We start from the raw sequence: 15,648 nt of genomic DNA, 5'->3' as shown, positions 1-15,648 counted from the left end.
CAAGACCATTTTAGATGATTTTGCTGGCACATTACAGTATTGCACGCTTTCAATGCAGTCTGTGCAGTAAACCAAAACATTCTAATTCCTTACTTTCCATCAGTAAGAGGAAAAGTTGCATAAAACCTTCAGCCATTTTAATCTGGGGAGAAAAAACAGAAAGAAAAATAATCATTATAAGAATAAATTATAATATGCACCTCTGAAAAAACAAATTCCACTCTTAAGTTAAACCTTACCTCTAACAATAAGTTTAGTGGAACACTCTGCCTTGCCAAAAGAGTTGACTGCAACCACCTTATATTCACCGCTGTCCTTTGGTCGGACTCTTAGGATATACATGGAGCACACACCAAACGAGTTGGTTAAGTAGTAGTTGTTGTCGGAGTTGATGCAGATGTCGTTTAGGTACCACGATACAGTGGGCGTGGGGCATCCTCGGACAGCACATGTCATGAACAGCTGGTAACCTTTAGGTGGAGTGTGGACTTTCAGAGGGACCAAGATGGATGGAGGCCTCTCGAAGCAGACCTCCGTTGAATTCATTCCATTTGAAGTTATTTGAACTTAAATGGAAAAAACACAGAAAATTAAAATTTTGTGTTAAGGTTAGGTTAGGTTACATGGTGATTATATCAACAAGGATCCAAAAATATTTAGGATATTAATTTTTTACAACTTAGATTTCATACAGCAGGTAATAGCTAACATTCACAGAATTGATTATAAATTTAAAAATTGAGAATGCACTACAGAATTTTGAGAAAAATGCAGAAAAAGTAGTTACAAGGCTTTGTAAATTCACTGGATTTTAACCACCAAACTGACAAATTCCTCATAGAATTAGTACTGTAAAGTTGAGCCTGACTGACTAATCAGCTGGGCGGATCATTTTGCATTTGTAACTCAACGCAGTCTCTAATTGAGTATTTCTTTTTGTCAGTCTTTCTACAAAAATAAAGGATTTTTCGGTGGTTTACTTTCCATATTCCAAGGTGGGCCTCCACTACAACACTTGCTATTAGAAACGTAATTTTTCTTGATTACTATGTGAGTATACAAAAAACAGCAACTTCCATGAAAACAAGTGCAGCAGTGCGGGTACTGTATTGTAACTAGGTTTTTTCCATTGCCATAAAATTCACCTACCTTCTACCTTCTCCCAAACTTCCTAGGTGTAAATTCTGGTGTATAAAAACCTCTACTGCATTCAGTCCTCTCTGTACTGCTGTTATTACAGACATGTCTGAACTAACTGTGGCCCCTTGAATCCCTCATGGACTCACCTCTTTTGTCGAATTGTGATGTTTAGCCTACAAACGTGTAGGGTTTATGACAAATTGTGTTTTTTAAAAGGCCGCTAAAATTAGAAATACTAAATCAACAACAATGGTAAATTGTTTTGTTTTTTTAATACTGTCTTTATTGAAACATATGAAGTATGTTTGATATCACATAATGGTATGAAAAGATGCCTTACTTAGTTATTCCCTTTTTAGTACAGAACATACTGTACAGCATTTGAACAAGTAAAGTACAATTGATTAAACTTGAAATTGGCACCATCATGTACAGTATAGTTTAGTTTAATTGCATAATCAGATATAACTGAGGACGACTTGTCAAATAACCCACCTCTGTTGCTGTTGGCACCCCATGTAGGTGACTGAGATGGATCTGAGAGGCCCACATCGTTCTTGGCATAGATCCGGAAATGATACTCTATCCCGGGGAGGATGTTGATGGCTGTGTATGTGTTAGTGAAGAGGCGGTCTGCTACAGTCCTCCACACTCTGGTGCTTGAGTCATGTTGAGAGACCATGTAGTACAGGCGGTCGTCGAGCTCCTGGTCTGGAGAGGGAGCCCATGATACCACTACTTTGCCATTGACTGTTTGCTCCAATTCAACTGGCCCTGGTGTCTTTGGTTCATCTAGCAACAAGTACGATAAGATGCAGATTATGTTACTGAGAGAGGAAAAAAGTTCCTGTACCTTTGTTCTGTTGTTCCTTCTTGTTCCCCCAATTTTCATCAATTGTTTTGTATTTGGCTACAGTGTAACCTTATATAATCTTATCATACTCAAGAGGCATTTCACCCATATGTGGGTTTTTGTCAGGATTCCATTTGAATTTAGCAGCTGTTATAAATTAATCACACCCCATTACTGCATATCACAGGGTAAGAATTATGTTATTCATTCCACCTAGAAGTGGTCGGTGTTAATTAGGGTTTGACACCGGGTTGCCAATACATTTGTGTGCAATTGGCATTTAATTGACAAAATATTACCCAGTTAATGTTGTCCAGTGTTGATGTGACTGATGTTCCCTGACCAGAGGAACACAGTGCAGGCAATTAAAGGCAATTAAATTAGTTCCTCATTTTTAACAAATGAATTCCTCATTTCAAAACCTGAAGATTGTGAAAGTTACATACAGTTATATCAGTACAAAAATTTAACTACTGATTTCACAGCTTTTTTGCACTAATCTGAGTGTAACAATCTGTTTCTCGTCCTTACCTGTGACTCTAACCTCAATGTCGAATGAAGCCTCACCCACAGAGTTTTTGGCTTTGATAGTGTAGATTGCCGAATCTGACCGCTTTGATGAGGGAATGACAAGTTGAGACATTCCCTCTGTATTGATGATATTAATCCATGGAGATACTGGCTCATCATCCTTCAGCCAAGTGATCTGAGGTGGAGGTTCAGCCTGGAGAGATCAATATCAGATAAATGTGATAAAGTGTGAAGTATATTCGGTCATGTCACACTGTGGTAAACTCATCACTCAAGAATACTGTATGACATGGCTGGAATGGGGGCATAAAATCCAAAATGCTGAACTGATTGACAAGATAGATTTAAGATTTATACCAAGGAAGAAGGACTCTGACAAACTAGATTTTAGGTTTATTCATACCTCATAGCAAATTTTGACACGAGCAGAATTTCCTGCTCTGACAACAATGAAGTCCTCTGGGTCTTTAAAACACGGTCTCACTGGATGGAAAACACACAAAACATAAAATGCAGACAAAAAGCAAGGAATGTGCAGGATAACAACAAAGTTAAATCATTAATATGCCAAGCAAAGGCACTTAATACGTACTGTTGGGATTCTTTGCACACACCATTGCAGATGGAGGGCTTGGGTCTCCAGATCCTGACTCATTGATCGCTGAAACCCTGAACTCGTACTCTGCGCCCTCAGTGATATCCTTAACTGCATAGTTCACATCTAGAAATAAGATGGATGACACAGCAAGGAAAAAAGGCCATGAAAAAGAAGCAAATTTTCATGTAATCAACATGTAATAGTATGCTTTTGTGTCTGACAAACCCTCAATAGGCTCATTAAGTGCATTCAGGGCAATCCACTGATTTGTGTCCTTCTTTTGTTTCTCTACTTGATAACCAATGATCGGTACTCCTCTGTCGTCCTCTGGAGGGGTCCAGGTCAAATTGATACAGGTCTTAGAGGCACTCACCACTTTGGGGACACCAGGTGGACCGGAGAGTACTAAGGAATGACAAGTAGTCTAATTAATCAAGTAAGCTCATTATTAATAATTAAGAAGTAATTAAAGACATGGAATAAATTAAGGATATCTGCATGTTTTTACAGCAAGATATTGCAAACAATTCCTCTTGGAGATAGAGCTACTATTGTAGCAATGATAAAAGATGGGCTTTCTACAGCAGCTAAATAGTTGTGGTGATAAACAGTTTGAAGCAATCACAAAACCTATCCCAAGGCATTTTCATTTATTACAACTTGAAGGAGATTAACATGGGATTTGCTGAGGAATGCTAAATGAGACTTAATTTTTCTCACTCATTATGCCAGCCATAATGCTATCAGCTGTCTCCAGGGCATCGCTGAGGCCCTCAGGGTTTTCTGCATAGATGCGGTACTTGTATTTCTTTCCATGAGTCACATTCCTGTCTCTGAAAGAGGTCCTGTCAGCTGAGACATCCCCAAGTTTCATCCACAGACTCTGTCCTGCCTGCTGCCGTTCTATAATGTAGTTGGTGATGACTGAGCCACCGTCGTATTTGGGGGGGTTCCATTTAATCTCAATTATAGATGAGGTGGTTTCAACAGTCTCCACTGGACCCTCCGGTGGGCCTGGACGATCTGTCAGAAAAACATGTTAAATTTTAAATGTCGTAACACAAAAATTAATGCTATGAAGGCGTAAGTGTCTCAGTATGTCTAACTTTTCTTATGAGATTTGTCTATTTTGTACCAAGCACAATAAGCTGAGTTTTGGCCTCCACAGCTCCAAATGGGTTTTTGAGTTGGATCTTTATTTCCCCTGTGTCTGTCTGCAGACAGTCTCTGAGCAGCAGCCGACTGTGATTGGGCTCCCTCACGATCTTAACTCCTCCTCCGTCTTTGAGCTCAGTGCCATCCTTAAACCAACTGACCAGCAAAGATTCCTGAGAAGCAAAGGGCATCTTAAAGGCAGCGTTCTGCCCCACTTTTACTATAACAGGCTTGGTGAACTTGTGAAGGTCGTCTGGGTCAAATTCAGGTACATCTATAAATCACAAAGTATAATTCAGTTTAATGCACTGGAACAGCAATGTCATTTCAAACATGTTCTGCAATAAGAGGAAGTAAATTATACCTCCAACAGTGACCTTTCCTTGTGTACTTTGTTCCCCTGATTCAAAACGATAAAGTCCAGAGTCATCATCTCTGCAGCTTTTAATTGTCAGCTTGTGAGAATTTCCATCTTTGGCTATGGTAACCCCAGCACCTGAGTTTAACTAGCAGATGAAAAGTGAAACAGAGACCTTTGTACTTTTTTGGACTGTATTTTCTAAAATTAAAAAAGAAAAATAAAGTACCTGTCAGTGCCATTCCATAGACACAGTACTATTTCTTACTATGTACTTTATACAGTTGGATGTTTATAATGTTGGCAATGTAGCGATGAAAAGCTTTAAGCAGCTTTAAGTATAGTTATTTATGGACTTTACCTGTTTTCCATCTTTGAACCAGGCGCCATCGCAGTCCATACTCATCTTCACAGTTAATTCAGTCGGTTTTCCATGAAGAGAATAAATATCGGAGAGTCCACAGGTAATTCCAGGCTCTGGGCAACATAAAACTAAGTTACTCTCCACTTTGCATATTCAAGGGATGCAGCTTTGAGTTAAGGACTGTTGTATGTGTAAACTGAATAAAAGTAAACAAGAATAAGTGAATTACCTACACACATGCTTCTAAATTCTACTCATTAATACACTTGTTGAAATAAAGTAGTTAAATAGTTAATCAATATCAGTGATTTCCTGTGAATAATGATATTGTGTTTTGCCTAAAGAAAAAGGTTAATGATACTATATGCGCTGAAAGGTTTGTGATAGAATTTCCAAACCTCTCAAGGAATTGTGCAGTGTGTAAAAAGTCAGAAAGGTAAGTAATTGAGATTATAACCATAACTAAAACTGCAACAACATGCTATATTTGTTTTTTTAATAAATGCGATGTGCAGTGCATGGCTTAAATATTAGATCAGTGTTATCTGGTTAGCAAGTTTATGTTAAACAAAAGTTACAGTACACATCAAGTTAATGACATTAAAAGCAAACATAGTTACAAGCAGCAAACATAAAGCTTTGCAAAACTTTAACAGGAACCTGATGGACTCATTAGAGTCTCTATTTAAACATGAACGCATTTTTACAATGTGGGTCCTCGGTTCAGCAGTATATTAAAATAATATACTGAGAATGTTTTTCCACATGCTGGTTATAAAGGAATTGTTTGTGTTCACACCTTCCCATTTGTTTATTTGTATTTGACTGAAAAGAAACTATGGTGAATTTAAACAATTAAGATGTTACGGAGAACACAATGATTTCTTTAGATTCTGAAAAGAAATCATGCTAATAAATCATTTTGTTAATTTTTCTACATTACTAAAGAAAATAAAAAGTAATTTATTAGTCTTTTGTTAGTCTTTTAACATCTGTGTTACAGTTATAATTTTTCAGTCTTGAATATCTGGCATACCAACTCCTGCATTTGTATGTGGTTGACAAGGCCTTTCACCGCCACTGGCTTCCTCAGCTGAGTGGATAACTACAATAACAACAATAAGTCATTTAGTAAATTACTTCCTCAATTTTTTATCCACCACTGTTGTCTCTCTTACCACTTCCCGAATCTCCAGCTGCTGTTGATGTTTTGTCTGAATGACCTGTTAGCGATCACAGACAGCATAAAAACATTTTTATTAGATTATTATCTATTTATCTCTGTTTATGGATGAATTCGATGACATATGACACTGGTTTTAATAAAGCATTGTACCATTTTTTGCATGTTTTAGGGCATTTTCCACAAATCATCTGTACTTAACAATACTCCTGACCATTTTCCAAAGAATGCCATTGTGTCATAATTTTTTTGGAATGTGTTTTTCCATCTTATAGAAAATCATAGTGTAGCAGAGTAGGTGAAATCAAGGTATAACACTCTGTAAATTTGCAGTTTAAAAGGTTTCTTATAATAATAATCAGATGTTCATCAGAGTCTCCCAGATGATTTACCCATATTATAAGGCCATACTATGGTCATTGCCCAGCTGGCACTGGGAGTCAGTGTAACGTCAGAAAGATGTTGGACTCTTAATGACTTTAACTTTGGACAGATGTTAAATTTTAGTTGGAAAGGAAAATTGGATCGACGTCAAAACCCAACGATGGCTAACTGACATAACAAAGTTTAGCAGGCATTGGGTTTCTGGTCACCATACCTCATGACTAGAATGTTGCTATTCTATGTCCAGATGGCGCTGGCATGAGACGTTTGGATTTGGGTTACTTAACATTACAACTTAAAACCAACAAATTCTCAACGTCAGCTGTCATCATTATTCTCTGTCAAACTGACGTGGGCATTAGATTTTGTCTTGACGTTAAATTCTGATCACCCGGCTTCACAACCTACATTCAACCAAATATCAACATCTAATGACGTTGGTGGCCAACTGTGTGCCTGGTGGTTGGTTAAAAATCAACATATTCTGAGGTATCTCTGTGAAGATTCTCAGTCATCCAGGTCATGGTTTTTTCTTTAAGTGCTATGAAAAGGCAACTGGATTTGAATGGAATTGAACTGAAGAAGCCTTTCAAATGAGAGGCGAAACGTCATCAAGAACGTCAAGCAAGTCCAGTTGATTTCGCATAGCACTTACACAATTTGGAATTACTGCAGCTGTTAGTCACCTGATGCTGGAGTCATTTTCACAGAGAAAAGGGATGAGGCGCATATGCTTGCTGCCACACACTGATCCCAGCTTATTCACTCTGTGCAGGTTTCTATCTCCTTTTTTTGACCTGTGAAATAATACAAGGACAGTGATACCCTGTCTGCTTTTTGCCAGTGTTCGATTAAATTTTGCCAGGGCAATGCTGGTATGACTGCTTCTTGAATATGATAGACTATTAAGACCACACTAAGGGAGAAATAATGAGATTTAAAAAAAAAAAGTAATATCACAATAAAAGTCAGAGTCTCATCAGAGAGATTTTAAAAGAAAAAAGTCACAATATTATGAGAATAAAGCCACACTATTTTGAGAAATTTCTAATGTTTTGGCTGACAGGATTCTCAGTCTCTACTTTATTCTTCTAGTTTTTCTTGTTTTGAGGGTTTAAGGACAGAGGGTGTCGTATGCTGTAGAGATTGTTGAGGCAAACTTTCTGATTTCTGATATTAGGCAATATAATTCGAATCTGACTGATTGTAAGTTGATTGTAAAGCCTGTCATCTTGAGACTACAACAGCAGTCAGGATATGTAAGTAATCAAAGTCTCAAAAGAAAGCTCTGTTCATATAACACACTAACTTTTGTGATTAGCCAAAGTGCTAGCAATTGCATTAATGTTAGCTACCACCTGTTAGCTAATTGCTAACAGGTGTTAGCTGGCAGTTAACTTCGGAGAGTGTGTGTTCACACAGGTCAGCAATGCTGCTTTATGTTGAAACAAATCATGTCATATAGCTAGGTGAGAATATTTGGCAGAAGCAATTTTAATTAATTTAACGTCTTTGTTAAACTGTGGGTGCTGTTTAAATTAGCTAATTCTTAATTAGGTTTTGTTCGGAGACTGTTGGTGCGACAATGCAATGATGTGCAGTACAAAGTCTGTCAAATCTGATTGTGCACATACAGAGCATATTGATAGAATCAGCTCTGCTTAGTATTTGGATAATCTGACGTATCTAACGTGGTTGATGTGTAAGAAAGTTATCAGGAAGGCTTAGTAGTAGTTTTAGGAAACTGTTACAGCCTACTGTCAGTCGCTTCCAAAATCATGTCCAATAAGTAATTTTTGAGCTTACAGAGGTAAGTTCAAAGACATTAAGACATTAATGTCTTAATTAAGACATTAAGACATTAATGTCTTAATGTGTCTGGATGGGAGTGTAAAGGTCAGCTGCCAGTGAACTTACTTACTTACAAAAGGTAATCCCTGTTATATCATGTTTGTTACTGATAACTGTCCAGGCCAGTCTGCACTTACACTGACAGTAAAGCGTCAGTCACCTCACTCAGGCATTCTTCAAATCTCCTCAAGATGATTTCCATATGACAGTGAAATGAATCAGTGGCTGCTTATTGAATGGTGGGGAAAACACAATCATAAAAAATTTAAAAACTACAGCATGCTTTGAAAAATAGTCTTATGTGATTTGCATAAAAATGGGCCAAAACATGAGAAAGCACTGGTATGGTTCCTAAAGCAGAAATCAATCTCTTCGCAAATACCAGTTGATGCATCTCAATAGGTGAATATGATGTAAGATTTAAAGAGTAAGTTATGGATAGATGAAAAGAGTCTGCTTTTATTAATTTCCTAATTAAAAGTAATTTTGAGCATATTTCAGTATAAGATATCATGAACCAAAACACAAAACTGACATTTAGTCAGTCAGCAAGATGCAGACCCCAGTACACAACTGTGTAGTAGCAAGTTGACCTGTCTATCCAGCCAGGCTAAGAATCTTGCAAAGTAAATCTAAATTAGCAAAATACCATTATGAAATATCTGACCTTATGGAGGCAGCCAATTATATAATGAGATGACAACACAACACAACAAAACCTAAAGTAACGTCAAAACATTACACCTCAACAGTGACTTAAACAACATTTTGAAGCACACATGTTTATCACAGTAAAACCTATCAGGATAAACAAACTGGAAACTGAAGCCAGTATATGTCAAATTACTGTCATATTCAACTGTGAATGCATGCAGAGGTTACCAAAACCATTCAAGTTTCTTACCGGCGCTTACTATCTCCACAACCGGTGGATCTGAAGCCACTGCTGTTGGCTCGTTCACTATTCCTATGAACCGTTAAAACTAGTTAGTGACATATCAACAAATTACCATAGCAAGTATTACATGAAAATCGATAAAACAAAGGTTCCAATGTCACATCTTCAGAAGTCTTGTTTTGTCTTTCTAATGGTCTGAAACCCAAGGATATTCACTTTACTTTCATATGTGTCAAAGAAAAGTTTAAATCCCCACATTTGAGAGGCTGAAACAAACAAATGTTTGTCATTTTAGCTTAAAAAAAATGACAAAAATTATTATTTATTTTTCATCAGAGTTTCCGATTCATTTTCTGTCGATCATCTGATCAATTAATTCATTAATTGTTGGAGCTCTGGTAATTATTAACTTTCCCCCAAACCACTGCCGTTTATTAAATTATGTAGACATAATGAAATCCAACAATATTGTTGTTGCCTATGGTACAGGTTTGTAAAATTAACAGGGGTTTGGTTTTATAATGACTTCCAAATATGACTAAATTGTTTGTGAATTCAACACCCTGTTTAATAAACCTAACAGTCCGTGCTCTTACTTGGTTCAGGCTCTTTCGGTGCCTTAGGTACAGCTGGAGCTTTAATGGGTGCAGGAGCTGGAGGTGTTTCAGGTGGAGGTGCAGCTGCCGTAGCTTCTTTAGCAGCTTTAATCTCTTCTTTTCTTTCTTCTCTTTCCTTCTCCAGTTTTACTTGTTGCTCTTGGGCAACCTTCTGCAAGTCTATTCCAGATCCTCCTGCCCTTGTTGTTTTTCTTACTGATTTTTTACCTTTTGGTGCGTCTTTGTCAGCTGATTTGTAAAAAAAAGTAGGAGATCTGCAGTGAGTGAACACTTAAAAATGCCATATTATGACATTGAAAGCAGTAATTGGCTAGATGAATCAGGCGTCTCATTCTTTCATTATTATTCAAATTGAAAACTGTAATTATCATCCATCATTGATTATTATCAGTATTTTGATGAAGTGTATCTTACCTTCAACGACAAGCCATGCATTGCAAGATTTTATTCCTGCGCAGGCAGAATAAATTCCTTTGTCTACTACCATACAGTCTTTGACCACCAGCCTGTGAATGAGCTTGTCCTCTGAGACCTCAATATCATATTTATCCCCTTGCTCCAGTGGCAGATTCTTGCCAAACCACAAAATCTTGGAGAAGGGATTTGACAGGACGCACTCAAACACAGCATCTTCTCTCTCCTTTGCCTTCACTTCCTGAATTTTCACCAAGAAATCCACCATGGGAACTGAAAAATAACAAGTGATTCATTTCATATTAAAATTGTTTCTTACATCTGCACGAATGATGATTATTAAAACGCAGTTGCTACTATTTATTTTAATAAGGGCTATTTCGTCTTATGAATCAAAAGGTTGTCTTCTTTTGCTTTACCAATTTGCCATGTGTGAAATGTAAAACTTACTTTTAAAATCAGTGGAAAACATGTTCACATCCTCTACATCCAACTGGTACAATCCAGCATCTTCTGGCATAAGGTCCCTCATACTGAAAATATACTTTTTCCCCACTTGTCTAAGGCTGTGCTTCATCTTATCTCCCAACTCCTTTGTATATGGAATCATTTCACCATCCTGCAGGGGAAATATACAATGCAGTTTAGTTCCGGGATGGTTGAAATTTAGGATGACTCCTACTGATTTCTGTGCGTGACTCCCTAAAGTGTTATCAAGTATTATCTAGAAGGGCTACTAGCTGCAGGAGTTATAATTTAGTTTTCCACACTAACCTTGTACAGGTAGATTGAGCTGCTTGGGTCCAGAAGGTCCATGTCAATCTCAAAAGAGACAGTACCATCTGCATTGACCTGAATAGGTCTTAGGTTAGAGAGGTTTCTGACAAACTGGGACAAAAACAGGATGATAAATAAGTATCAAGAAGAAAGCAAATGGATATCATTTCAGATAAATGGTTACAGAGATTACCTTCTGTTACCGCAATGAACTTTCATAGAAATTACAGTGTCTAAGCATGTATCGTCAACATCAAGTCTTAAAATCAGAAAAAAAGCAAACAAATCAACATGCAAATATCACAAATCACACACCTCAGCTTGTTCTTCCTCTCTCTCCTTCTTCATTTCACTCAGTTTCTTGAGCATCCAGCGAAAGTCAGTGACTCCAAACTCTGCACAGATTCTCTCATAGTCTTTCTTATCAGCGCTAAGTAAGAGCTCCCAAAATTTAGGATCAATCTCCCCCTCTTTTTTCCCAGGTTGCTCAGATTTGGGACGGATCTTACTAGAAATTTAAATAGGGTTAATCAGTTAATCAGTCTTGTAATTCTGTAGAGGACACCCTCAATATAGTAACTCAAACCCACCTTCTCCTTTTCAGCACAGTCTTAAAGTTCCCATCAGTGGCTTCTGCTGCTTGTTGCTGGGCTTTGTTCATTTTGAAACCAACTGAAAGGAGAAAAGAAGGCACTTACATTATTCTACAATCATGTAATTAAACAACCTACAGAGGGAATGCTGAAAGATAAGTAATGAAATGAGTTTATTTGACTCAAGGGTATATATTAGTGAAGTATCAAATTTGGGTACAAGTATACTCAGTTTGAAGTAGGTTTGGGAGAATACTTGAATAAGCATGCTGTCCAGGATTAAATTACTTTCTATAATAACACTTGGATTCATTTGTCATCTGCATAGCAAGCAAGCAGCCCTTACCTTCAATAACATTGAGGACAACTGTGACCACGGCTTGTCCATATTCATTTGTGGCAAAGCATTTATAGGTATCCGCTTGATCTGGCATAACATGTGGCATCTGAGAGATATAAGACATGCTAAATACAATGGATCCAGTGGGTGAAGTAGTTGGCTTTGTCAGTAAGTTTTATACGATATAGCAGTGGTTCCAAACCTTTTTTGTCTTATGTACATCCACAGCCCTATCTGAAATGCTGAAGCTTTCAGATAGTGAAGGTCACACTCTAGTCTCATTCCAAATGTGTTAAGTTCAATCGATTTTATTTTAGATGTTTTTTAACGTGATTGATTATGTAAAAGTGGATATTGTGGTTGATGTTAAGCTTGATCTGTTTTTAATGGTTTTCAATAGGTTTGGTTTGGTTTGCATTTGTACCACTACCACATGGAGTGGAGGAAGTTGAATTTTTCAACTATTTATCCATTACTTCTTGCAGTCACTTTCAGCTTCTGCTTCCTTTTTTTTAAATCAAGTTATAGTTTTTATTTTTTCCTAATTAGCTAAGCTACTTCACAATCTTTCCCTGTACTCCCTGGCAGCTGCAGATGTACTCACTGGTACAAGTACCCCTGGTTGGGAATCACTGCTATCCAGTGAACTGTAATAGAAATAGATACGTATCCCTTTGTGACATATTGCACACAACGGACCAGTTGGATTAAAGCACTGTAGACCAGTTACGGACTCTGCACACTTGATAGGCAGATGGCCTCCTGATGTGTAACTGCATGCCTTTTGTTTTACATTTTCAACAGCAAACAGCAGTGAGTTGACAGGATATGGGGGTAGGCGTGTCCAGCCTAGTTGATGAAACTGACTTTTGTTGAGTGTGCTCCTCTCAGGATGAGTGAAATACCCTTATTTTAGAAAAAGTAACAGGCAAAACAAATCGTTGGGTTCAGAAGAATGAATGACCTTGATGTTATCAAATCACATTTTTCTTTTTTTTCCTCTGTCCACCTCTTTTTATTTATATATTTTTCACTCTGGTATTTCTATAGCTCCTTTACATCAGCATGTTACTGTATATTATAACTGCAATTTAATAGACTATATCACTTGCCTCAAATGTATGCTCATTGGAATTGGGATCGTATTTGGTTTGGTATCTCAATGTATCGGACACATCTCCGTTATTTCTGCTCCATGTTACCATTGGCTTTGGGTCTCCAGTGACAATGGCTTTAAAAAAAGCAAATTTTCCTGTAAAAAAAAAAAAAAAGACGGTAAGGTCACCTAATATTTTTATCCTTTTGGATACACATGAAAAAGATGCCAAAATATATTTATTCAAATATTTCTGGGTTATTTAGTATGATTATTGATTTATAATATACACATTAATTGATATGGAATATTAATAGTATGATTGATACATGATATAATAAAACAGTGGAGAATTTCTCTAATGCAAAATTGTAACAACGTAGATTTTTTTGGTCTGTTTGGGCTTAAATCAAAGTCAGTGTGTGTTTAATTTTATCTGGCTGACACAGGAGTTGAATGGCAGTGCTCTGCCCTTGTGCAAAATTCATGGATCTAATACATTATGCAGAATCATGTAAATTTTGTGATATTAATGTTTAAATTGTTTCTTTTTCTCCTGTCAGTCCTACCCTCTTGGATGGTCAAAGCAATTGGCTTGCGGGTGAAGTCTGGATGGCTCTTTCCCTCTGGCAGTGTCTCAGTAAACTGTGTAATCATCACTCCGGGGACCTTAGATTTTTTCTTGATCCCCACTGTCAGCAATTGAAAATCAAATGTTAGTGAGAATACATTTGACACTTTAAAAGTAAACCCTCGTAAACACTATGAAACAATAATGAAAAACATGACCATGATGATATCCAGCCTTCAAAATCTCTTTTTTTGTAATCAAATCATCATTCACATAAACCATGCTGAGACCCATTCTAATACATGACGTATTAGAATGTTATTGTTACTCAGTTTATCATCATTTGGATCTACACAGTGTGGCTCTGGTGTAGATGGCTTTCTTGTGTCAATGTTCATTACATTTACATTTCAATAACATTTATCTTTTTAACCTTTTTCTTCAGGAATTCATGCCTGAAATTCAACCTGAGAACAGATATGTAGTGATGCACCTACATATCCACGTACATAGTATATGTACGCTTATACACTATATTAATAAATCCATTGCATATCAGCTCTTCATGCCTTTGTGAGCAGTAGGGAGAAAACCACAGCTGTTGATGTGCTTTTCTATTGTCCCCTAAGCCTACCTTCTTTACCACTGAAATGTTCTGCATCAGGACCTGATAAGGCACATGTTAAAGAGCATATACAGCACATGTCAACGTGGTATTAGCATTGGATTATGGATTAGACTAAAATAATTAAACTGAGGGACAGGAAAAAAAACACTAAAGAAGCATTTGGTGTATTGAATGGCTACATTGTGAGATTTGGCAGAAGAGGCTAAATCACATCTACACAGGTTAATCAATGTAATATTTTTAGCATTTTTTAAAACATTTTTCTTGTTTGTCCATGTCCGGTTACACCAGAATACAATTTATGCGTACTGTAACTTATCAATGCTCAAAAAGACATATGTGTTTGGAAAATGTCTGATTCTGATGCTCATTTTCAGGTGCACAGGAGTGTTGGGCTCATAAAGTTCCTCTGCTGTTCAGTGTACAATGTTGTGATCAGTCTGCAAAGTATGTTCACCTACTTATGAGCTCCTGTTGGCTTTGAATACACTATGTGTACATGCTGTTGTGAAGTCTAAATATGGTTGCTGATGGACAATTTGCAGCTTTGACCTTCCTGAATAAAGTCAGCCTAATTTGAAAAGTATTACATTCAAAGTCTGAAAACATAAGCTGACGTCTTTGTGAGTAAGACTGAGCCGTGATAATAGCAAGTTATCAACCATTTTGATGCATCTAACAGAGATACAGTAGAAATCCGAAAATAATACAAACAGTTAATAGATATATTCACAGTTTCCTTTAGATTTATTAATTGATAAATCTCCTTGCCAACTTCATTCTATCAATTCTGTTACTCTGACCTGGAAATTTGTCATCTTATTACTTTGTCAGACTCTGTTAAGATCCAATATTTACCGAACTTACCTTTATATTAAATATAAGTTAGAAATTTTATATAGGCTTTCCTAACTATAAGGCAACTGCATCCAAAGATCCTGAATGTACTCAGTGATTAAGTAGGTTACTACAAATAATGAAGTTTTGGTAGTTATTATTATGCTATTGTAGAGAAACATACATTAAAAACAAGGTTCATTTTAGATTTGGGGTTGGCAGTATTCACTAATTCTTTCAGAAGATTCCCTCCAGGTTCAGATTATAGTTTTTATTGGGCTATGTGTCACTTCTGTGTTGCTAAGGGATCTTCAGAGTTTGTAATAAAAGAACAAAAATAAACATCACACACTAGCTTAATATTGGATGTTTTTCTTTAATGCCTCTTGGAGAAAATAACACTTTAATGCTTACCTTGGCCAGTGGTTGTCCCATCTGTCACTTTTGATCTTCTAAACAT

At 36.9% G+C, this 15,648-nt stretch overlaps 1 protein-coding gene across 1 annotated transcript; it reads right to left on the bottom strand.

The window, feature by feature from the left end:
• Window positions 1-137: 137 nt before the first annotated feature.
• On the bottom strand, window positions 138-15,648 carry igfn1.4 (immunoglobulin like and fibronectin type III domain containing 1, tandem duplicate 4). Its single transcript, XM_040158991.1, has 22 exons — window positions 15,603-15,648; window positions 13,722-13,844; window positions 13,169-13,308; window positions 12,063-12,162; window positions 11,714-11,795; window positions 11,439-11,631; window positions 11,121-11,234; window positions 10,797-10,965; window positions 10,347-10,619; window positions 9,912-10,160; window positions 9,322-9,384; window positions 4,997-5,112; window positions 4,642-4,783; window positions 4,258-4,551; window positions 3,843-4,145; window positions 3,348-3,527; window positions 3,117-3,245; window positions 2,928-3,007; window positions 2,525-2,717; window positions 1,636-1,932; window positions 240-566; window positions 138-142 (listed from the first exon to the last, which is right to left on the bottom strand). The coding sequence occupies exons 1-22, from the start codon at window positions 15,646-15,648 to the stop codon at window positions 138-140; spliced, it is 3,618 nt and encodes a 1,205-aa protein (XP_040014925.1).

This window comes from Xiphias gladius, chromosome 21 (genome assembly GCF_016859285.1).
Source record: "Xiphias gladius isolate SHS-SW01 ecotype Sanya breed wild chromosome 21, ASM1685928v1, whole genome shotgun sequence".
Classification (NCBI taxonomy): domain Eukaryota; kingdom Metazoa; phylum Chordata; class Actinopteri; order Istiophoriformes; family Xiphiidae; genus Xiphias; species Xiphias gladius.
Note: the sequence above shows the minus strand (reverse complement) of the source record. Positions and strands in the feature narration are given on the sequence as shown.

Excerpts from the sequence above, each read along its gene's own strand:
- igfn1.4 (XM_040158991.1), bottom strand. The coding sequence starts at position 15,648 with ATGTTTAGAAGATCAAAAGTGACAGATGGGACAACCACTGGCCAAG. Across the intron at positions 9,385-9,911 it reads ACCGAAAGAGCCTGAACCAA|GAATAGTGAACGAGCCAACA; the intron begins GTAAGAGCACGG and ends AACGGTTCATAG. Across the intron at positions 567-1,635 it reads GGGTGCCAACAGCAACAGAG|TTCAAATAACTTCAAATGGA; the intron begins GTGGGTTATTTG and ends TTTCCATTTAAG.